General features: G+C 52.6%; 1 protein-coding gene across 2 annotated transcripts in view; it reads left to right on the top strand.

Moving 5' to 3' along the window:
* Positions 1–21,454, top strand: part of PIK3R5 (phosphoinositide-3-kinase, regulatory subunit 5) — a 98,722-nt gene extending 77,268 nt beyond the window's left edge. The window contains exons 6-19 of one of the 2 annotated variants that reach the window (XM_011973150.1): positions 9,123–9,192; positions 11,613–11,787; positions 12,349–12,502; positions 13,240–13,323; positions 13,574–14,297; positions 14,751–14,913; positions 15,211–15,336; positions 15,821–15,949; positions 16,104–16,197; positions 16,713–16,789; positions 19,665–19,758; positions 19,833–19,915; positions 20,537–20,649; positions 20,768–21,454. In XM_011973150.1, coding sequence (XP_011828540.1) covers positions 9,123–9,192; positions 11,613–11,787; positions 12,349–12,502; positions 13,240–13,323; positions 13,574–14,297; positions 14,751–14,913; positions 15,211–15,336; positions 15,821–15,949; positions 16,104–16,197; positions 16,713–16,789; positions 19,665–19,758; positions 19,833–19,915; positions 20,537–20,649; positions 20,768–20,915 — 2,234 coding nt within the window. In that variant the 3' untranslated portion in view covers positions 20,916–21,454. The remainder of the gene's footprint in view (positions 1–9,122; positions 9,193–11,612; positions 11,788–12,348; positions 12,503–13,239; positions 13,324–13,573; positions 14,298–14,750; positions 14,914–15,210; positions 15,337–15,820; positions 15,950–16,103; positions 16,198–16,712; positions 16,790–19,664; positions 19,759–19,832; positions 19,916–20,536; positions 20,650–20,767) is intronic. The other variant, XM_011973149.1, reaches the window with a different exon arrangement.
* Positions 21,455–24,239: the final 2,785 nt, after the last annotated feature.

Raw genomic sequence — 24,239 nt, 5'->3', positions numbered from 1 at the left:
ATTTCTATCTAAAAAATAAAATTAAGAGTTCTAACTCAAACATAAAAATAACTTTTAGATACATTAGTGGTTTAGGTGTAGAAGACAAGACCACAAAAACTACAGAAGAAAAATAGGTTGCATGAGCCTGGAGTGGAGAAGAGCTGCCAAACATATTCCCCAGGGCAAAAATTATAAAGGAAAAGACTAACAGATATGAAAGCAAAAAATTTAAAGCTTTTCATACGGCAAGCCCACTTTGAGTGAAAGGTAAATGACAAACTGAGAAAAATATTTGCGATAAAAATTAATATATCAGGCTGGGTGCTGTGGCTCAGACCTGTAATCCCAGTACTTTGGCAGGCCGAGTGGGCGGATCATGAGGTCTGGAGATCAAGACCATCCTGGCCAACATGGTGAAACCCCGTCTCTAGTGAAAATACAAAAATTAGCTGGGCGTGGTGGTGTACACCTGTATTCCCAACTACTCGGGAGGCTGAGGCAGAGAATTGCTTGAATCCGGGAGGATTCAGAGGTTGCAGTGAGCTGAGATTGTGCCACTGCACTCCAGCCAGGTGACACAGCGAGACTCTGTCTAAAAAAAAAAAAATTAATATATCAAACCCATGAAGAGTGTTTTTTTTTTTTTTGAGTCCATTAAAAAATAGGCAAGCACACTTATGGAAATATGAATAAATATGATTCAACAACATCAAAAAAGAACCCCCCAAAATATTCACCCTCACTACTCATACAGAAAATGCAAAACTAAAGAGCAAAACTCTTTTTCCCCCTATCAAATTGGCAAAAATAAAAAAGAAAGAACAAAAATGCCAGCACTGGTGAGGAATGGGGGGCTGTGTTTGCTAAGGAATCAGAAAAAATATCCTTTCACCCAGCAAGTCTATTCCTGAATTTTATCCTGATGAATCCCTATGGATGTACAAAGATTCAGCTACAAAGATGTTCATCAATGCATTCTTGCTAATAATCAACCAATGCTAAAAAAACCTAAATATTGAACATGGTTGAGTACCCTGTGGCAAAGTCATTTGGTGAAATGTTATTCAATTATTAAAAACGATATTGTAGAAATAGTTACTGAGCTCAAAAGATGTTGAGTAACTAGTCGAACGAAAAAGCAGTCCCCCCAGTACTAAGTATGTTACAATCTCATTATTTTCTCTCTTGCTAATGGATACATGCACCAGACCAGGTTTAGTACTGGCAGTGTTTCATTCTCACCTCACACATTAAACACACACAGCATGGAAGTACCAAATCTTATTCCCCAACAACTTATGGACCCTAGAAAGCTCAAGACTGGCTTGTACATTTCTTTGGAAGGGTTCGTAACTTGCCTAACCCAACCAGTTACCTGATCTGTCTGCGCCCTATGCAGTCAGCTGACCTGTCTGTGCCTCGTCCAATCAGCTGATCTGCATGTCCCCAGTTAGTCAGCCGTCTGCTGTTGTCTGTCGTTACAAAGAGCAGAGCAGGTACAGCTAGGAGTGGCCAACCCCCAAGTCTACCTACAACCAGGTCCTCACCTTGTGGTAGAGACTTGGGTGGAGACTTAGGACGTCAGGAAGACCCTTAGGAGACGCTGGACTCTGAAAGGTAAAAGGTGGGTCTGCCAAGCCAGCATGCCAAGGAAAGGAACAAACCAGTTAAAGGAACAAACCCTAAAGGAACAAACCAGTTTAAGGTCACACTCCTTCATTCCCTCCCTCACTTCCTCCCACTGTCCCCCAGAACAAACAGACTTGGATGTCTTCTGAGCTTCTTTTCTTCCTTTCTACAATGCTCAGAGAAAGAATTTAAAATGCAAATGTCTTGGCAGGGCCTTGGGTTTCTACCCAAGACTGAAATGATTCTTTTTTATTTTGAAAAGGATAAGGGAGTTGGGGGGTTGGGGGAGGGGATTACCTGTGGGGAGACCACTTCCCAATTTCAAGTAGAACCAGCGGTCCCTCCTCACCTCAATGCACGCTATGCCTTGAGATGTTTTTGCAGGCGGCTGGGTAGAAACTCTGTTCTGGGCAGACAGAAAGCAGATGTGCCATGGAGGGGTTGGCGGTGGTGAGGCCCAGTTCCTGGAATGATAAAATGTAAAGTCTGCAGCACAAGGACCAGGCAGGGCAGCGACTGGAGCCGGAAGTAGAATGAGGGTCCTTTGGCCTCAGAGCAGGGGCGATCCTTGGAACCATCACTCACTGCTGACGGCACATCCTTCCCGGGACCATGTGAAGCCTCAGATATCCTGGTGACCAATGAGAAGTCAGATGCCCCAAGAGGGCAGCTCAAGCCAAGTACCCATGGTAGGAACCTCTCCTCTTCCAGGGAAAGCAGAACCAAAATAGGAAACGATCAACTCTCCCTCGTTTCTGGGAATCATTTTCAAACAGTTCCAAAACCTCACACATATATAAATATAGAGTGAGCCTGTGCCCACTCATTCATGAGGAGAGCAGCACGATGATACAGCTGGGTTATAGGAGGATACAAGAAACTGAGATGAGCTCCTCCTGGAAACTAGAGTGAGATTCAAAGTTAGAAACCAAATAGTTAATATCACAGAGGGGAAGAAAACCATAATCTTTGAGGTTATCTTTTCTACTGAACAGAAATCTCTTGCTACTTATCTCACATCCACCAGTTAACCTTCAATTTTAAAGAAGCTAAGCCCTAATCCGTAACAAATAGTTAAACAAAATTACCTTCTACATGACCCTTAAATGAGCTTTTTGAAAAATGCTTTCGTATGATTTTTTTTTTTTTTTTTGAGATGGAATCTCGCTCTGTCACCCAGGCTGGAGTGCAGTGACGTGACCTCGGCTCACTGCAACCTCCGCCTCCTGGGTTCAAGAGATTCTTCTGCCTCAGCCTCCCCAGTAACTGGGACTACAGGCATGTGCCACCATGCCCGGCTTATTTTTGTATTTTTTGTAGAGACGGGGTTTCACCATATTGGCTGGGCAGGTCTCGAACTCCTAACCTTGTGAGCTGCCCACTTCGGCCTCCCAAAGTGCTGGGATTACAGGCGTGAGCCACCGTGCCCGGCCTTTCCTATGATTTTTAACAGGCCTGCAGTCATCTTTGTACTCAATTCCTGAGTCCCTCCCACCCCCAGTTAAGTGGAGAGAGGGCTAGGATGGAGGCCAGGGAACTTGAACGCTTGAAGGAGAGACTGAATAACTTAGTGGCTTCTAGTCCTTGGGGCCAGATCGTTGTACTTGCAAATCCTGGGTCTGCTACTCACTAACTGTGGGCCTTCAGCAAGACATTTAGCTTGTGAGCTTCAATTTCCTCATCTGTAAAATGGGTGTATAGCAATGCCTCCCTGTCAATACAGTTCGTGAGGATTAACGTTGGCCTCATTGATTTCACAGTGCTGAGGGCAGTAAGGGTTGCAGTGGTGTTAGCTTAGAAGGTAGGTCCTGGTAAAGTCACAGGAAGAAATGAGAAGGGACGCGGGGAGGTGAGGCCCCCACCCGTGAAGTCTTAGGGACCCAGTTGCCATGGAAATGAATGAAACAGTTTATCCTGCTTTGATGTGGCTGGGTGGCAGAGGAAGTGGGCCTGTTATCAAGGCTGGGGGCCTCCCCCTGCTTCCTGACTCCACCCCCATATGATCGTCCAGTGCCTCGATTCTGGAGGTAGCAGGAAATCTCACGTCAGTGCCACCGGGTCCGGCCCACCACAGCCCTCTTGGGGTCAGCCCACATGTTTATTGAATATTTACTCCATGCCTGCATAGCTGTGCCGACCACAATACTTTCCTGCAAAGAATGTATCTGTAAAGCTGGGGGATGACACTGGGCATCTTACGTGCAAACCACTCTGCAATTTTCAAAGCACACAAACTTCAAGGATCGCGTCTCGCCTGTAAGGGAAGAAGGAAAAGTCATATTCTTCTCATTATAAAATGGGAAATGATTTTGAGAAAACCAAGTTCAGTATTTCTTGTTCAAGATACAAAGTGAAGTATGAAAGAGGCAACATGAACCCTCGTATGACAAAGACCTGTACTTCGCCACTTATTAGCTGATGATCTTGGACAAGTTCCTTAGACTCTCTGAGCCTCCTGGTCAAAAGCAGGATTATAATTATCATTGATGATGATGAGGAGGAGGACAGCAATGATGCCAGGGTTGTCTACGGCATATGAAGCACTGTCACAGGTTCGTCCCGTCTAACCCTCAGAACACCTCCATGGGTAGTTACTATTATTCCCATTTTTCAGATGCTGAAACTGAGGGCTCGACATTTATGTAACTTGCTCCCAGTCACAGAGCTGACAAGAGCTCTACCACTCGAATCCATATCTCTTTGATACCAAAAGGCATATCATATCCTTTTCACATTTGCATAAATCTGTGTTTCTACCAAGAGGCCTGACAGATGGCTGCATGACCCTGGGTTACCCAGCCTGTCTTTTTATAAACATTCCCCCTTTGGGGAATTTCTCCTGCCCCTTTCCCTTTGGGATGCTTAATATGGCTTCATACCCTTTGATCTCCTATCAAATGAGGAACAAACCTGGGTTAGGTCAGTTTTGCTTATGAACAGGTGGCAGGTGAATTCAGAATGTTCTTCAGTGGTGAGACGTTTCTCTTGGGACATTACTGATCACAGACATTTGCGTTTTATACTTTTTGTCTCTGGTTATGGAATGAAAGGTTAGACCTCTTGAAGGATGTCAAACATCATTGACTAGTAGGTGGGGGAGGTTTAGGGAAAAGAGTAGAGGTCGGTGTTCCAGAAATCACAGGGTGTGATCAGTTAGGACTGAGCTGGCTGCCTATAGCAGAAAGCCCCAAACAACAATGCCTTAAACTCACAGGGGCTAGTTTTCTCTTACACACACACACACACACACACACACACACACACACACACACACCACACACACACCACACACAATCTGTAAGAAGGCAGGCCAGCATTGGCATGGTGGTCCCATGAACATCCTAGACCAGCCTTCTCTCATCTTTCCGCTCCACCATCCTTAGCAAGAGGCACCATCTTCAAGGTTGCTTCATGGTCTAGGATGGCTGCTGGAGCGCTGGCCATCATGTCCACATTCCAGTTAACAGAAAGAAGGAGGTGAGGGGAGTTGCACCTAAAACATTCTGCAAGGGAGGCTGAGAAATTGACTCATCAACTGGGTACAATGCCCAGTGTCTCACTCAGTGGATATTGAGTAGATGCCTAGAAGTCCCTGCCACATGTGACTTACTCGTAAGAGTAGCCCATAAGGCCCGGATTGGTCCTGTTAGGGTGACTATCACTAGGGTGCTGAAAGGGTGTTATGAAAGGGCCTCATCTCGCTTCGCCCCCACTAGCCCGGTGGCTCTGCAAAGCTGCAGACCTCATCCTGCAGGCATTTCCGTGGGGTCATTGCACTTGTTCAGAGCAGCATATGTCTTGTGGTGGCACTGAACTGTCATTCCAAGAACTCACATCTCCTCTGCCTGCATGGAGGCCTGCCCAGTGGGTTCCTTCTCCCCAGTATTTTCCTCTTGGCTTTCTAGCCACATTGCTTCTCACCTTCCACGTCTCTGCTCCTGCATTCCCGGTGGCCAGGGATTCCAGCCTCCCTTGTTATGTCCTCTCCTCCTTTGTCTATTCACCTGAAAGCTGTGCTTCACCTTCCTACCCAGGCCCTGCTGAGGCCCACAGCCATGAGTTTCCAATTCCTCCAGTCTCTCTGGAGTCCAGGATCCTGGAGATGGGGAGCAGGAAGGCACTGCACATGGGACCCCCAGTGAGGAGGGAAGTGTAAGAGAAACCAGGCTGTGGAGAGCGGTGTGCCTGGTGTTTGCTTCAGGGTATGACGTAGGTCAAACTGTCCACCGTGAGTTGATATTAATTGTAGATGCTGGAGAACCAAACCTGACCAAGTCTCATTTGGAGACTGCATTGCCGTTGGGGCCGGGCCCTGATTCCACTCTGTGGATTCCGTGGAATCTTGGTGTTCCCCTTGTAAGAGGAAACTGAGTCAGATGTGGCTGCTGCCTGCCTCCCCCAGGCTCAAGTACCCACATGACCCTCAGCATGGACCTGTCTATCAGTGTGTTGCTAATACCAGTGCTGCTTGATGGCAGATGTAGTGATTTTCATGTGTCCTGGATCTTCACAGTCAGCTGTTCTGTGAAGAATCCCTATCTATTTGCAACTTTGAAAAAGAGTGGAAGCTTTGATGGGCAAACAAGCTTGATGGCGAAGGGTCTTGGACAACTGGGCCAGGAGTTTGACCTTCACTATGCCTGTGTTCTGCCTACCCACCCCATTCTTTCCTATATGGGGTGACTCCTCTCGATTTCTTACTTGCTAGGGCCTGATGCAGGAACAACCCAGGCAAGGTTTTTGTTTAGCCCTTGCACCAATCTTGATCCAAGAAGCTAAACTCAGACAGTTGTTTCCATCTGCTAAGGTGACCAAGGAAGGCTGTGATCTAAGATCAAAGGGAGAGAGGAGTCTATTGATCCGAGGCTCCCCAGTGTAGCTTCCCTGTTTGGGGAGTGGAGGGTGGAGTTAAGGGTGGTCCCGAAACTGATATTGCACACCCCCACTTAGCATTCATGGCCTCCGTGGCATCACCAGGTAACACTGTGAAAACCAAGCCCGTGGAGGATGCTGGGAGATATTCCCAACCTCACAGCATAGAGCAGCAAATGGGGACTCAGCGGTACAATTTCTAAGCCAGGTTCAAAGGAGTGAGTCTGTACAAAAGTTTGTAGGATCAGGGCCTCCTCCACACTGCACAGTCTTTTCTAATTTGTTCCCAGCTCAGGCCCCAGCCCACCAGTTAATTACCCAAAACTCCACACCCCATGCATGCTAAGCAGGGGGGTCCATTACCAAGAGAGACCCAGGAAGGGGGTTGACAGTGTTTTTGGGGTGATGGCAGGAGTTTATCTGATGATCGTAGGCTCTGCTTGGAAACTGTTGGTACCTTGGGTATTCAGCACCGGCCAAACAACTCGGAAAATAACTCTCTCTGGGTCAGGGTGTGCCAAGAGGTACTGGCCTCCTAAATATCCCCCGTTAAAGCAACAGGATACATACAGCAACAGTCGCATGGAGTCCACGTAGCTCATACGAAGCAGCTTCTTGTTCTAACTGTAGCACAATCCGAAAATGAGACGAAGGCACATGAATGTAGATGTGAGAGATTGCTCTTCATCCTAGAGATGAGAGGACATGAAGGAGCTTCAAGGTTGTCCACAGTACCAGGCACTCCAGAACAAAAGTTCAAGCAGCGTGATGATGAACCGTTGGGTATGGCGACGGGGAAAACGTTGCCAAGCTTCAGGAGAGCAAGGTCAGGAGGGCAGAGGCATCGGAAGCCAGTGGCTGGGCGTTTTGGAAGAAAGCTGATGTGGAGGGAGAACGACATCACATCACAGTCCACTGCTTCCTGGAGTGCGACCGCCTGGATGACCTGGGTCAACAGAGGCAGAAGTGGCAGTGACGAAATGGGGTCAGCAGGGTGTAGGTTACCTGTTAAAAGCATTAAATAGTAGAAGAAAAGAGAAATAAGGTCAAGAGAAGATTTTGCGTGTCTGTGTATTTTACGGTCAGGGAGATGGGGGATATCTGTTTGTCTCCACTACGGTAACTACGGTAACTACGGTAACTATGGTATTATGTTGGGGTGGTTGGAGAGTGGGTGAGGATCTCTTCTCTGTAATGCATGTGAGTGGCCACCAGATGGTGTCCCAAGTCCTGATGTAATAGCCACTGTGTCAAGGACTTTCCTGGCAAAACGGATCAAATGTTAACTTCTAAATATGTGATGATTACATAAAGTAAACATCATACAAAAGGCCCAAAATCAAAGCAATTAGGTCCCAAGTTAGAAGAGCATTATATGGTAATTTTCTGCCTTTCACAGTCTTTCTATTTATAGCTGTCTTTAACCCCCCGGTCCAGACTTCCACTTCTGAGGGGACGTCCTACAGGTTCCCAGCTCAGTCCCAGTTCAGGGTGGCCCTGCTCTGGATGGGGACTACCCCGGGCCTATTTCCAAGCTATGACAAGAAGGCGGCCCACCCCGCTGGGTCCCCAGCCCCTGCTCTGTGAGGGAGTGAACCTGTGCTTCCTGTTTCACCTCCTCATCGTGGTGGAAACAGAACTGAACGCACACTGTAAAGCAACTACTGTGCAGAACGGAGTCAAGTTGCAGAAACAAAAGGAAAACCTTTGGTGTGTTTCTTCTCAGCATTTGGAAGTCAGAGGAGACAGAGAGGGGGAAGGGCCGGGGAGAAAGGGGATGTGGACTGGGAGCAGAGCCTGGGATGCAGCTGCCTCAGAGCAGAGAGGACGCCAGGCCAGACCGCGATCCTTTGAGAGGACTCGGGACTCCAGGCAGAGATGGGGAGGCGCAGGTGTGGAAACTCGAAACCGGCTGCCTGGCTGGAGCTGAGGCAAAGTGGTTGGGCTGACAGGTGCCTGGCATAGCGGGAAGGCACCCAGGACCGGGAGAGGGGATGGCGGCAGGGACCCAGGAGTAGCCCGGCGGCATGAGACGCGGCAGCCTCCTGGGCCCAGGTTCTGCCTCCCACGATGCTCTCCCTCCCAGTCTCTGAAGAGAGAAACTTTAAGTTGGTCAAGCTGTGATGGGGCCTGGGAATCATAGACTGTTAAAGGCCTCAGAGACCACTGATCTAATCTGCCCCTTCCCAGGAGAAACTGAGGCTCAGGGATTAAGTGACCCAGCAAAGAGCTGGAATAGAACTCAGGCTTCTGACCCGGGCTCTCACCCTGGATTCCTTTCTCTTTAGCTAGGCTGCCTCCAAGCCTGGGGCCAGGGCCTGAGCCACCAGGGGAGTGGCAAGCTCTTAGGAAGGGAGGGCAATCGGAGAGGCCATGGGAATCCAGAGGACAGCGAGGCCCAGGACGAGTTTTGGTGTTGGAGGCGAAGGTGGGGATATGACTCGTGAGGTGTAAAAGGATGCATAGAAGCAAACTGCTAGGCACGCTGGAGGAGCCACTGAACAGCCCCTCTCCAGGTTCTCCTGAGCTCCATCTGGGAACTTCCAACCTGATTGTCCGGTGCTTGGCTCGCCACGAAGCACAAGGACGATGCTGAAGGAACTGACCAGCCCATGAACTCTTTTCTTGTTGGCCCACAGGGATCTCCTACCAGAGGCTGGTGAGGGCTGAGCAGGGTCTGCCCATCAGGAGTCACCGCAGCTCCACCGTGTGAGTGCTCTTGGGGGACGGAGAAACAGAGGGAAGGGAGTTTGGGACCCCTGCACTGTTCCACCTTCACCCTCCTCCCCCACTCAAACATCCAGTACCCCGCCCCCCGCCCCCCCACCATCCATCCCAGTCAGCAACAAACAGGCTTCCAGGGAACTGGGAACTCCTGGCACTGCTGGTGATACTTTGTGTCCAGGTTTGTTTTTCTAGGCTGAGGGTCTTTCACCAGATTCTTAAAGAGGGCCGCATCAATTGTGCCAGGTGTTAGGCACACAGTTCCCCCACTTTATCCATTCTTTTCAGATGAGGAACTGGAGGTCAGAGAGGCCAAGCAACTTCCCCAAGGTCACACAGCGAGCAAGGGTCTGAGCCACAATTTAACTCTCAGGCTTATTCAGAAGCCCATGGTATTTCCACAGTCTCTTTCTGCCTGTTACTAAAACAGTGTTTCCAAACTTTTTTGACCAGGACCTACAATAAAAATCCATTTTATACGACATCCTGGTACACACACACACACACACACACACACAGAGACATCCTGGTACACACACACACACACACCCCTGAAACGAAATGTATCCCACACACACACACACACTCCTGAAACGAAATGTATCCCTGCTGCGTAGGATGAGCTCTATTCTATTCTATTTCATTTAAGAAACAAATTCAGCTCCCCCAGATGACTTCATTACTCACTCCTGGGTCCTCACCTGCAGTTTGAAAAGCACTAGAGAGGGGGTGCCCATTCGGAGGACCCTCTGCAGGCCTCGAAGAGTTGGGTGCTGCCTTGCCTTGACATGTTGGGAGCCCAGGGACCCCAGCCTTCACCAGTGCAGAAATTATAGGCCCCTGGCCCTCCCCATTCCCAGCCCCAGGGGTTCACTTCCCACTCACTCCCCTGAGCAACACTTCTTGATTTCCCTCTAGGTAAAAACAAGCACAAACAAAATGATAGATGTTGAGAGAGGGAAAGGATGCTAACATGTTGTAGTTTAGTAAGTAAATAAGATGCCTCTGGGGGAGCTGGGGCAGGTGGGCTGATGAAGAATCATCAACGCCTCTTAGACCCTTTCTCGACCTCCAGGCGCCATTCTAAGCGCAGTTACGCAGTTACGTGTGCTGACTCATTTAATCCTCACGTTAACCCTGTGAGAAGGGGAGTTTTCACATCAGGGAAGTGAGGCACTGAGAGATTTGTAGAAAGAGCTTACAGTTGGGAGATGGTCTCACTTTCATTATCTATAAATTGAGAATGATGATAAATTATGCGGCAGAGAAATTATGTGAGCTGGTGAGGGCAGGGGCTCAGCTGGGCTCGTTATAAGGTTATAAGGCGCTGCTTATGCAAGCCTACCTCCTTTTTCTTACAGATAGAGAAATCAAAGTTAGTTTCTTCCCAAATGATGGGGACTTTGACAGAGACTAGTCCTGTCTCTGCCCTGTCCCCGGGCACCGATGTCCACAGAGTCTGGAGGGAATGCTGCCTGCATAGGGCTCCTCTGCACTGGGTTTAAATGCAGAGTGTGGAACTGAGAGAGCAAGAGCCATCACACGCAGCTCATACTAAAGCATTTATGGATACAAAGCCACGATGGCTCGACTTTGCTTCGAGGTCATGCAGTGATGCAGGGGGGTTGGCAGGGGGGAGGTGAGAACAGCCGTGCGTTGTTAACTGTAAACAAAGTGATCAGTGCCTCAGAGCCCACGATTCTTTTAATTTGCGGTATGTTTGAAAGTTTCCACAATAAAGAAATGTAAACACTGGCACCAAGAGGGAATCTGGGTGTCCATCGGGAAGGGAGGTAGCAGTGGCCAGGCACACACTCCCCTCCCAGCCCACGAAAGCCTGTATCACGACTTTGGGCCAATTAGAAAAGGTGTCCCTCACGAGCGCAGGAAGAAGATGCACTCTGACTTGGCACCCTCTCCTCTGGGCAGAGGCAGCCCCACGCCACGAGGAATTTCATGCCCCTCTCGCCCCAGACCACACTGCACAGCGCCACGTCGCTGCCCGGCTCCCGCCGAAAACTGGTCACTTGGCTTCAAGTCACCTTGCCGAAAATAGGATCCTCATTTGAGTGATCTTTCGTCCACTCAGCTGTCTTATAGGAAAAAAATGGTTTTGTAAAAATTAAGTAAATTTAGTTTTAAAGAATTAAGTTCAATTTTGAAAAGATCTTTGAAAACAATAGCTGAAAAATGCTCAGCAGCGAACCCCACCCTTTCCCTGGGGACCTGGGTCCTGGAGCTGCTGCTTCTGTCCTGGCCTCCTGTGGTCACCTCCTCAAGCTCTGCCTGGGCTTGAGGAGGCCCTGGCCTCAGCGGAGCTGAGCACCAGCAGGCACGAGGTGGGTGGCTGTGCCGTGGCATGCTGCCCGCCCCCAGGTACCATAGCCGGTCCCCTGTGTCCCCAGCACCGTGCTGTTGCTGAACCCAGTAGAAGTGCAGGCCGAGTTCCTCGCTGTAGCCAATAAGCTGAGCACCCCCGGACACTCGCCTCACAGTGCCTACACCACCCTGCTCCTGCATGCCTTCCAGGCCACCTTTGGGGCCCACTGTGACGTCCCGGGCCTGCACTGCAGGCTGCAGGTATGTACCTGGGGCCTGGGGCTCTGGTGGAGCACCTCTCCGAAGAGGTAGCGCCCTCTCCCTGCTTCATCTCAGCCACGGTCTCCAGGGTACACTAGTCTCCGGCGCCCCAGGTGACATGGCAGGGTGGTGGCTGGAGGGCGGGCCTCGTAGAGGGGGTTTCTGGTGCGCTGGATCCTGACCAGTGGGGTGGCAGCCTGGGCAGTGGGGCCGGGTGCTGGTAACCGGTGCCTCAGAAGATGGCATGTGCCATAAGAACGAGAATGAGCTTCGGGCTGAAGACCTGGCCTCTAGGCCTGGCTCTGTCACAGGTCGGCTGTGTCACCCCACACAGCTTCTTCCCCTCTCTGGGGCACAGTGAGGAGCGCTGAAGTCCCTCCTGACTGTACTGCCTGTGGGCAGGGAGAGGCCTGGCTGCCTGGCCAGCTGTGGGTAGGAGATGGGTGATGAGGGTGGGAGGGGACAGATCACTGCCTCCCTCAGTATGAAGCTAGGAACTGGAACAGGTGGACAGCTAGCTCACGGTCCAGGAGCAATGCCCATCTCCTCCTGGGGTTTCAGGCCAAGACCCTGGCAGAGCTTGAGGACATCTTCACGGAGACCGCAGAGGCACAGGAGCTGGCATCTGGCATCGGAGATGCTGCAGAGGCCCGGCGGTGGCTCAGGACCAAGCTGCAGGCGGTGGGAGAAAAAGCTGGCTTCCCTGGGGTGTTAGGTGAGGCTCTTGGGAGAGTGAGGTTCTCCCACATTCCCCATGGCCTATTCTAGGTCCCAAGGTGCACGGTCCAGGTGGGCCTGGCGGCTCTGCTCCACACAGTCACTCAGGGACTCAGCTTTTTCAGTATCTCACTGCTCCGTCATCCCCTGGGGTGTCTGTCATTCCTATCTATAGGGGCAGGGTGGGGGTGCCATCATGATGGCAGCTTGCGGGAAGAGGAAAAGAGAGTGCTTATGAGGGCAAAGCCTGGGCTTTTCTGTTGAAAGTGATGCAGAAGCTGGGCACATCACTTCCGCACATGTTCCTTTGAGCCCGCCTTGGTCACGTGGCCACATCTTGCCCCAAAGGATCCTGGGAAACATCCTGTCTGCAACTCCATTACCGTAGAAGGGAGCACAGATTTTGAGGAGCCGTTCGCATGCCCTGTTACAATATTTCTCATAAAAACCTTCTGGACTAGTGGTATTATTCTCCCATGGGCACATTGTAAAATGAGGCTCAGAGGTTGTGGCTTGGCCACGTTCGCACAGCTCATAAAGGGCATGCCTTGAAAGAAGGGCCCTCTGGCTGGGAGCCCGCACCCTGGCTCTAACTCAGCCTCAACCTATCCAGCTATGCATCCTTGTGCCGATGCTGTCCCATCTCTGGTCTTTTCTCCAAGGCAAGGGGACTGGACTGGCCAATCTCCAAGGCCTCTTCCCAGCCCTCTTCTCCTATCCTCCCTGTTCTTACAGACACTGCAAAACCAGGGAAGCTCCATACCATCCCCATCCCTGTCGCCCGGTGTTACACCTACAGCTGGAACCAGGACAGCTTTGGTAAGGAGCCGGGGCCCTGGTGACACCCATGCCCCACACTGTCAGAGCTGTCTTTCTGGTCCTGGGTCCGTGCAGCTCCCACCCCGTCCCCAAAGCTCTCCCATCTGTGCAGGCTCTAAGCAGAGCAAGGGGCAGTGCTAGGAGTCCTGGGCTGGCCCTGAGTCCTTCTGCTGTCTCCCCTCCAAAGGGAATATGGAAGGGGATTTGGGGGCCCAGACACCCAGACAGTGCTGGCCTTGCTTCCCTGCAGACATCCTGCAGGAAATCCTGCTCAAGGAACAGGAGCTGCTCCAGCCAGGGATCCTGGCAGATGATGAAGAGGAGGAAGAGGAGGAGGAGGAGGAGGAGGAGGAGGACTTGGAAACTGACGGGCATTGTGCCGAGAGAGACTCCCTGCTCTCCACCAGCTCTTTGGCGTCCCACGACTCCACCCTGTCCCTCGCATCCTCCCAGGCCTCAGGGCCGGCCCTCTCGCGCCATCTGCTGACTTCCTTTGTCTCAGGCCTCTCGGATGGCATGGACAGCGGCTACGTGGAGGACAGCGAGGAGAGCTCCTCCGAGTGGCCCAGGAGGCGCGGCAGCCAGGAACGCCGGGGCCACCGCAGGCCTGGGCAGAAGTTCATCAGGATCTATAAACTCTTCAAGAGCACCAGCCAGCTGGTACTGCGGAGGGACTCTCGGAGCCTGGAGGGCAACTCGGACACGGCCCTGCCCCTGCGGCGGGCAGGGAGCCTCTGCAGCCCCCTGGACGAACCAGTATCGCCCCCTTCCCGGGCCCAGCGCTCCCGCTCCCTGCCCCAGCCCAAACTCAGTACCCAGCTGCCCAGCTGGCTTCTAGCCCCCGCTTCACGTCACCAGCGCCGCCGCCCCTTCCTGAGTGGAGATGAGGATCCCAAGGCCTCCACGTTACGTGTTGTGGTCTTTGGCTCCGATCGGATTTCAGGGAAGGTGGCCCGGGCATACAGCAACCTTCGGTAAGAGCCATAACGAGAGGCATCGCTCTGCCCTGGGTAACAGCGTTGTTCTGCTGGTGGAATCTGGGGCCTGAGGCTTAGGCCCCAGAGGAACCAAAAGTTCCCTTATTTATTTATTTATTTATTATGATTACTATTATTTTGAGACAAAGTCTTGCTCTGTTGCCCGGGCTGGAGTGCAGTGGCATGATCTCAGCTCACTGTAACCTGTGGCTCTCCGGTTCAAGCGATTCTCGTGCCTCAGCCTCCCAAGAAGCTGGGATTACAGGTGCACGCCACCACACCTGACTAATTTTTTTTTTTCTTAGTAGAGATGAGGTTTCCCCATGTTGGCCAGGCTGGTCTTGAACTCCTGGCCTCAGGTGATCCACCCACCTCGGCCTCCCAAAGTGCTGGGATTACAGGCGTGAGCCACCATGCCCGGCCCCCTTCTCACTATCTTCTTCTTGCCAGGCGGCTGGAGAACAATCGCCCACTCCTCACACGGTTCTTCAAACTTCAGTTCTTCTATGTGCCTGTGAAGCGAAGTCACGGGACCAGCCCTGGTGCCTGTCCACCCCCTCGGAGCCAGACGCCCTCACCCCCGACAGACTCCCCTAGGCACGCCAGCCCTGGAGTACGTCCCCAGCCTGGACCAGTGGGGTGGTAATGTAGAGTTCTTGCTACCTGAAGGAAGCCGATTGGAAGTCATGAAAAGCAATCCCCTGTGTTGACAGGGCACCTGCCCCTGCCTGGCCCTCACTCCCTGCACTTGGACGTGACATTTTGCCATATGACAAAGACTGAAAGTTGTCATACTTCCCCAAGGGCAGGGAGAAGCTCAGCTTGGGGCTGCAGGTGCCATCCAAGGCCCTGGAGCTAGGATGGGCAGGCCTCCTGGGGAGCTGGAAATGACTCTTGTCCCTCGCCCTAGGAGCTGGGCACCACGCCATGGGAGGAGAGCACCAATGACATCTCCCACTACCTCGGCATGCTGGACCCCTGGTATGAGCGCAATGTGCTAGGCCTCATGCACCTGCCCCCTGAAGTTCTGTGCCAGGTAAGTGACCCCTGGGGTTGTGGAACAGGGCCCACTGGCTGCAGTCACCCAGCCTCACTTAGAAGGCCCTGGATTTAGAGAATCCAGCTTGAGGCCCCCATGGAGGACCTGGGCCCTCTTGGAAAAGATCTGGGAGTGTGGGTGAGAAGCAGGACTGAGCCTGAACTCAGGACACTGAGGGCAAGAGCTGGGGTCACTGCAGTGATGGAGGAGGGGCCTCAGAAGGGTCCAGGGGACCTCAGATTTCAGTCCCCTTCCTCAACTCCCGCCCTTGTCTGGCTAAGCCTCCCCAGAGGCTGGTGGGTCAGGTGAGGGGCATGGAGGCTGGGCACCGGCCCTCCCCTGCTTCCTGCTTCCACCTCACCAGCTCCTCATGGCTGGCTGCCTCTATGTCTCTCTTCTATCTTCCTCCCTAATTCTTGCTCCTTCTTGCCATCTATCCACCCACCCATCTGGACTGGCTGCCCCTTCCCTCTGGCCACAGCAGTCCCTGAAGGCTGAAGCCCAGGCCCTGGAGGGCTCCCCCACCCAGCTGCCCATCCTGGCCGACATGCTACTCTACTACTGCCGCTTTGCCGCCAGACCGGTGCTGCTGCAAGTCTATCAGACGGAGGTAAGGCCTCCCTGACCCGCACCGCCTCTCCCCCACCTGCCGGGCCTGCAAGTCCCCAGCCCTGCCTTGGGACAGCCAGCAGGTCTACGCTGGAGGAGCCGAATGGGCCCCTCCAGGGGGTTCACACTGATGTACATGCTCCTGCACTCTCCAGCTGACCTTCATCACTGGGGAGAAGACGACAGAGATCTTCATCCACTCCTTGGAGCTGGGTCACTCCGCTGCCACACGTGCCATCAAGGCTTCGGGTGGGTACTGCCTGAGCAGAGACAGGCGGGGAGGCGGGGCCTGGGACGCGAGATGCGGAGCTCTGGGGAGGTGGGGTTACCTGGGAGGTGGGGCCATGGGAAGGCGGGGTTACCTAGGAGGCGGGGCCACGCGGAGGCGGGGTTGCCCGGTAGGTGGGTCCCTGGGGAGGCAGGGTTACTGAGAGGCAGGGCCATGGGGGGGCGGGGTTACCCAGGAGGCGAGGCCATGGGGAGGCGGGGTGACCCAGGAGGTGGGGCCCTGGGGAGGCGGGACCCTGGGAAGGTGTGATCACAGCGGAGATGAGGCCCTGGAGTGATGGGGTCACTGAGGAGGTGGAGGCCCCCGGAAGGTGGAGTCAGAGAGAGATGCAGGGCCTTGGTGAGACAGATCCCTAGGGAGTCACGGTCAGTGTGGCAGGGGATGGGGAGGTAAGTCCCAGGGAGGCAAGGCCACTGTGTTCGTGAGGAGCCTGGGAAGCCAGAGGGAGTGAAGGGTCTGTCTGTGTGTGGCACAGGTCCTGGCAGCAAGCGGCTGGGCATCGATGACGACCGGGAGGCTGTTCCTCTAACACTACAGATTATTTACAGCAAGGTAAGACCCGGGCTGGGGCTCCTTCCCCTCCAGGATCTGCTACTGATCCTTCCTCCGCCAGAACCTGGGCCCAGAGCTGGACTTGTGTGTTCCTGGGCCCCAGTCTTTATGCTAGAAGGCCACAGCAGGCTCCCCTGGATGCTCAGAGAAGCAGAGAGGGGAGGGAGTGGATATCTCTGTGCTTCTTGGCCTCCAAAGCCTCTCTCCCACCATGTGCTCTGCCCTCACCTGAATGCGCTCAGCAGCAGCCCAGGGGTAGGGGTCTGCTGGGCCTGGCTACAGGGCTGGGGCTGAGAGGGGGCAAGGGAAGCCTTCCAGAGGCACCTGAGGGAGAAGCCAGGGTCTCGGGGGGGCCAGTGTGCCTGGCAGGCTGCATGCAAGGTGGGATTGGCATGAGAAAGGAGTGAGGAGAGTTGTAGGGAGGTGGAGGGCTGTCGGTGACAGGCCAGAAGACGTGAGTTCTCTGAGCAGATCACATCCCAAGTTCTAGGCTGAGGGAAGCTTGGCCTCACAGGTGGGCTCCTTCCTTCTTTCCTGCCTCCTTCCCTTTCTTCCTTCGGCCATTCCAAAGATATCCTCTTAGCACCTGCCCATGCCACCTCTGTGCTGGGCAGAGGAAAAGAGGGGTTGAGCAGGGAAGCCTAGGCCTCACTTTAGCTTGTCTAGAGGAGGGAGACAGATAAGAAATGAGGAAACAAAGAAATAGCCAAGATAATTCCAGACAGTGGCAAGTGATGACAAGGCAATAAAACAGCAGATGGACGGTGGCGTTGGGGCTGCGGTGCATTTGGCAGTGAAGAAGGTGGGCAGGAGGCACCAACACTCACTGCAGCCACATGCCAGGTGCTTGCTAGATATCTTCCACGGCCCAGGCACTGTTCTAGGCCCTGGAGCCTTCCTAAGAGTGAACAAAGGACAGACGTGGTCCCCGGAGACATGCTGACCCCCTGGAGTGGGCGGTAGGCATTGGTTAGATGATGCACACGATGTAAAATTACAACTGTGACACACAGATGGAGGAGAGGGACACGGGATGTTCCTAAATGGTGAACTGAACCCAGTCAGGAGAGTTAGTAGTGAAGGCTTCCTTGAGAAGGGACCTGAGTTAATATTGGAGGGAAAACCAGGAGTTAATTAGGCTGAGAAGAGAGGTGAGTGCTCTTGCGGCAACAGGAACTGCATGTGCAGAGGCCCTGTGGTGGGAGGCAATGTGAACACCTCAAAGCACTCTGAAAGAAGACGCCTGGGCTGGAGCAAAGACAGCCGGTGGGAACATGATGCCGAGGTGAGGCTAAAGAAATGGGGGGACCAGCATACCAAAAGCCTTGATTGCAGTGAAAGGAGTTTTTTCTTTTTCTTTTTTATTTCTTTCTTTTTTTTCTTTCTTTCTTTTTTTTTTTGGTCACAGTCTCGCCCTGTTTCTCAGGCTGGAGCGCAATGGTGCAATCTCAGCTCACTGCAACCTTCACCTCCCTGGTTCAAGCAATTCTCCTGCCTCAGCCTCCCGAGTAGCTGGGATTACAGGTGCACGCCACCACACCCAGCTAATTTTTTATATCTTTAGTAGAGACGGGGTTTCACCATGTTGGCCAGGCTGGTCTCGAACTCCTGACCTCGTGATCCACCTGCCTTGGCCTCCCAAAGTGTTGGCATTACAGGCATGAGCCACCACGCCTGACCCAATGAAAGGAATTTTATCCTGGTCCTAAGAGCAGTGGATATCCATTAAGGAGGCTTACGTTTGTGGTGGGGCTGTGAATGCTTGTGACATGATCAGATCTGAGGCTTGGAAGCTCCCTCTGGCCGCTCTGTGGAGGAGAGACTGGGAGGGTCCACAGGTGATGCGGGAAGGCCAGTTAGGAGGCTGCTGCCATGGTCCAGAAGAGAAATGAGGGCAGCAGCCTGCACTAGGGTGGTGGTGGCGGAGCTGGGAAGGAACAGGAGACAGATGGGAGTGATGTAATCAGCAGGGCTCATGGGTGGGTTAGGAAAGGAGAGGCCAGACTCCTGGAATCGCGCCTCTGTGACTGGCAGCACCGTCCTCTCAGGTGAGGACCACGGGAAGAGACCCGGGTCCAGTTGGGGAAGATCCTGAGTTTGGATCGGGTCATATTATTGAGGTGGAGAGGCCTTGAGAGGTATAAGGAGACGGTGAGAATAGGCGGCTGGCTGAACGGGCCTGACTTTGTGGTGAATACGAAGCTGGGTGGACAGCTGCTGTGGGAAAAGGTCACGGAGGAGACTCCTGAAGGGGGAAAGCAGGGAATACAAAGAGGAGAGGACCAAGGGGAGAGGCTTGAGCCCTTCATGATGAATGGTGGGCAGAGGGCGGCGATCCAGCAAAGCAGAGAGGCACCAGCCAGAGAGGCGCTAGGGAAACCAGGAAGGTTCCATCACAAAAGCCCAGGAGAGGTTTTCAAGGAGGGGAGAGCCGAGAACTATAAGGTCAAGTAAGCTGAGGACCAAGAACTGTTCTTGGGTTTAACAACAAGGAGGTCCCTGATGACAGAGACATTCACACAAAGACTTGAAGAGGGGGTTCGGGTCTGGCTGTGCCAGAAACAGCATGTCTGTGGGCCCGTCCCTTCCTCACTCTGGGCCTGGCAGGAGAACCTCAGGACCACCTCTGCAGGTGCTCTCAGCTCTTGTACCTTTCAACCTGGTCACAGAGGCTAGACCAAACCAGTGATGTGAGCTCCTACCTGGAGTCATCCAGGTCCATCCAGGGTGGCACAGGGGCCCTGGTGAACAAGAGAGAGCTTTCTGGGGACATGCTGACTAGAGGCAACCCCCTGTCACTGATGGGCCTTCAAAGAGAAGGTGGCAGGCGTGGGGGCCTCTGGACTCAGAGGGTCTGGCTATGCTGCATTTCCAGGGGGCCATCAGTGGACGAAGTCGCTGGAGCAACCTGGAGAAGGTCTGTACCTCCGTGAACCTCAACAAGGCCTGCCGGAAGCAGGAGGAGCTGGGTGAGTGGGGTGGGCAGGGTGGGGTCACAGTAGGGAGGTGCTCTGAGCCTGGCCTGAGTGCCCTTGCCCTTCAGATTCCAGCATGGAGGCCCTGACGCTAAACCTGACAGAAGTGGTGAAAAGGCAGAACTCCAAATCCAAGAAGGGCTTTAACCAGGTACCGGCTTCCCTCTCCTTCTAGCCATACCCTCAAGAGACTTATTGGAGCATGCATGTGCGTATGTGTGTACGTGTGTACGTCTGTGTGCACATGTATGTGTGTGCATGTGTGCACATGTACATCCATGTGTATACAGACGTGTGTGTGAGAGAGAAAGAGGAGAGGTGGGGGAGGAGAGGCAGGGTGAGGGGTGTGATTTGGGGATGTTTGAGGGGTGTGGAGTGTTGTGGGGTGTCAGGGAGGTAGGGGTACCCTGTGAGAGGACGCGTGTATGTGGAAAAGTTATGGGGTGGGTGCCAGGAGAGTCCTAAGACTCTGAGACCAAAGAAAGCAGGCTCTGCATTAGGGGACCTGGGGCTGCCCCGGTGAGGGCAGCAGGCAGGGCAGAGTCTCCTCAGGGGGCACTTGATTCTTCCAGATGCTGGAGAGGAGGCAGGGGCTGATGGAGGCCTCAGGCTCCCTCCCCTGACCTGGCCATTAACCCTGGAGCGCGGTCAGGCAAACCCCTGCCCTCCCACACCCCCAGAAGCGGATGGGCAGTTCTAAGAGAAAGAACTGCCAGGGGCTGCCAGTGTTGCATGGCCAGGGATTCGGGGCTGACCTGGACCTTCCTTCCAGATTAGCACATCGCAGATCAAAGTGGACAAGGTGCAGATCATCGGTTCCAACAGCTGCCCGTTTGCTGTGTGCCTGGACCAGGATGAGAGGAAGATCCTGCAGAGTGTAGTCAGGTAGGAAAGGGGCATCCCAGGGAGGGGAGCAGTTTCTGCTCCCACCAACCCAGAGGCTTGGAAGGAGCTGGAGGGATGGGGGCTTGCTCTGATCCCTGGCCCCTGCCCTGCCCCACAGATGTGAGGTTTCACCCTGCTACAAGCCGGAGAAGAGCGACCTCTCCTCGCCACCCCAGAGGCCTCCCGACCTGCCGGCCCAGGCCGCGCCTGATCTCTGCTCCCTTCTCTGCCTGCCCATCATGACTTTCAGTGGAGCTCTGCCCTAGTGTGGGCCCAGCGCCAGACTGGACAGAAGCCCTGGGGCAACCTCCTGTGTGAGCCCTGGGACAGTCCCTGTCTGCGGAGAACGGAGTGGTCCTGTGCAGAGACAGAGTCCCACTGTGGGTCCTGCAATGGGCAGGGTGTGGGGGTACAGGGTTTCTGGGGTCTCAGCATTCTGGGAAAGGAACAGCTATCAGGGAGAGAAGGGCCAGACCCCATAGCCTCTCAGATTCCTCGCAGTAGAAGAAGGATGGATAAATTGACCTCCAAAGTCCCTGACCACTAGCATGGTCTAGGATGCTTTCTAGAAGGAAGATCTGAGGCTCTGGTGCTCAGGGGGATGGCTTGGGCCTTTTCTCTCAACCTTGGCTGAGCCTACCCCTTACTTTGTCAAAGACTTGAGGACCCTGTATGTCTGGAGTTCAATCCCCTCCTCTCTGGCGGCTCAGGTGACTGAAATGTGGATGAAATATTTCTCTACTTCAAGACCACCTCTCCCTCCAAACACACACACACACACACACACACACACACACACACGCACACACACACACCCCAGCAATTTCTCTCTGTCAGGTTTCCTGATTCTCTGGAAGAACAGCACTAATGCTGCACCTGTCTACTCTCAGAACCCAGCACAGATTCTCTCTTGATCTCCTTTTTGGATCTGAGATTCTGGGAAGACAGTATAGGCTTAAATTCAGTAGCAGCTCCGTTCTAGCTAAATCACCAGAGGAAGTTAATTACCTTTGAGCCTCCATTTCCTCAGCACTAAAATGGAGTGGAGAGTTGGGGTGGAAATAAGACATCGTGAAAAGGTGAAATTGTCTGCAAAGCCCCTAGCCCAGTGCTGAGCTCCCAGTAGGTGCTCAGTAAAGCTTAGCACCTGACTTTCTGAACACCGATTCCTCCTGTTTGGAGCCACTGGGATACTCTCACCTCCGTTGGGATGCTCCTCACTCCTTCCCAATTCATGGCTGAGGCAGAACCCAGACTGAAGGGGGAAGAGACGTTCCAGACATTCCAGAGACCTTCGTCAGGGTAAGGGGTGGGCTGCTCAGGGGCCCCAGCCTTCAGCCCCTTCTGTATCACATTGGCCCTCCCACTCCCATCTCAATCTTTGTGTGCAAAATCTTCCATGCCCGCAAGTTCACTGGCACTCTTCTGGCACCTGGGCAAGATCCCAGAACAGAGGATGGAGTGACTGGTCTCACAGAGCTTAGTGCCCAGCTCAGGGGAAATGGCACTGGTGCCTGGGACATGGTCAGCCTAGGACAGGACATGAGAGTCTAAGATTCAAAGAGAGCAGCTTGAAGTGGTTTAAGAAGCTAGAAACCAACGTGGACTAGAGAGATGGGGCAGAAGGTCAAGACCAGGATTTGGACTGATAGACGTGGAGAAAGCAGCCACGGAAGTGTGAACTGTATCCCGCACAAAGTCCCCCTTCCCCTCCTCCTAACTCATTATGCCCAAAAGGTCTTACATGAAATTCCAGCCCAGAGTACTCATGACTTGAGAGATGTGGACAGAGCCAGCTTCTACCTTGCCTGGCCATTTCTCCCGTCTTTTTTTTTTTTTTTTTTTTGACAGAGTCTCACTCTGTCGCCCAGGCTGGAGTGCAGTGGTGCAATCTCGGCTCACTGCAAGCTCCGCCTCCTGGGTTCACGCCATCCTCCTGCCTCAGCCTCCTGAGTAGCTGGGACTACAGGTGCACGCCGCCACGCCCGGCTAATTTTTTGTATTTTTAGTAGAGACGGGGTTTTACCACATTAGCCAGGATGGTCTTGATCTCCTGACCTCGTGATCCGCCTGCCTCGGCCTCCCAAAGTGCTGGGATTACAGGTGTGAGCCACCGCGCCCGGCCTCTCCCCTGTCTTAATATCTGCTCTTGCTCTAAGCTCCAGAAGAGTGGCAGGCCATGTATCTTCAATATTTTTTTGCTGTATGGGCAGGTTGTCCTGTTACATGATCAACAGATGTCCAGGAATTAATGGGTGGAATTTAATATTTTTGTCCAATAAAACTTGATTTGTCTTATATTTAATGACCAATAGTTATTTTGCTGCATGACACCTGCTAGTTGGACAGTTTATATAGATCATTTTATTTATACCAGAAACAAGCTTCATAGGGGATTGTTTTATTTCTCCTTTTGTAATTTTCCACCCTATAGAAAATATATTTGGGTGAAAATTTTCCCCAATACTGTTCTGCTTAAGCCTCATCATACTCACCGACCCACAGAACAAAAAATCCTACACCTAAGGACTCAACATTTGGGGTTTCCTGTGCCACTTCACTTGAGAAATATACACCCATATATCCATCTGTTCCCTGTACCCCAAGCCCCAGGGAGGGGATGGGCCTCAGGCTGTTGCTGTTGGTGGTGGTGGCAGAGTGGATCCCGGACCTACCATGCAGCTGAGAGCGAGGGAAGAGAGCTCAGTAATGGCCCTCTGAATCTGGGACTGCCTTTAGACTTGGGTGATAAGGAGGGAGAGAAGAAGTGGAGGGATGGTAGAGGACACCTGTGGCTTGGGAGAGGGAGGTAAGTACCAGGTTCCCAGAACGCTATTCAGGATGGAGAGAGAAAGAACTGTCAGCCGTTTCAGCTCTGCATCAGCTGGCTATTGCAAACAATGAAGCACGCCTTCAATTCAGGGGACTAAGTCTCCGATCGTTTGTTCTCGCTCATGCATCTAGAGGTCATCTAGGGACCAGCTGATCTAGGTGGCTCAGGTGGTTTGACTTAGGCCCCGAGTGGTTTGGCTCCAAGCTGCAGGATGGGTGCAGACCTGCTTAGTTGGCCTCTCAGACATATTGGACCAGCCTGAGAGGCCAGCAGAGGCACGCGGTGCCTCCTAGGAATGGAGCCTGGAACGGGAACAATATTCCTTCTGCCAATAATTGGCTAACACTGAGGAAGCACATCAACCCGCAGACTTAATAAACCCAGCAAATTTTACACAGGAAATTTGACACAGGAATCTCCACACAAGAAAAAAAAAAAAAAACAAAATCACATGAGAAGTGCACTTTACCTTTGATGTTCTTTCCACAACTCCAGTCTAATCAAGAGAAAAAAACATCATATAAACCCAGACTATGGGACCAGATAATCTGACCAGTACTCTCTTAGTGTCACGAAAAATAAGGAAAGACTGAGAAACAGACAAAAAGAGAAGGAGTAAACCTGAAAACTAAGCAGTGGACACTGGCTTGAATCCTGAACATTAATCCAAAAACTGGTAAAATCTCAATACAATCTGGAGTTTAGTTTTTTTTTTTTCTTAAACCACACACACACACACACACACACACACACACAC

Source organism: Mandrillus leucophaeus, unplaced genomic scaffold (genome assembly GCF_000951045.1).
Source record: "Mandrillus leucophaeus isolate KB7577 unplaced genomic scaffold, Mleu.le_1.0 Scaffold135, whole genome shotgun sequence".
Taxonomy (NCBI): Eukaryota; Metazoa; Chordata; class Mammalia; order Primates; family Cercopithecidae; genus Mandrillus; species Mandrillus leucophaeus.
Note: the sequence above shows the minus strand (reverse complement) of the source record. Positions and strands in the feature narration are given on the sequence as shown.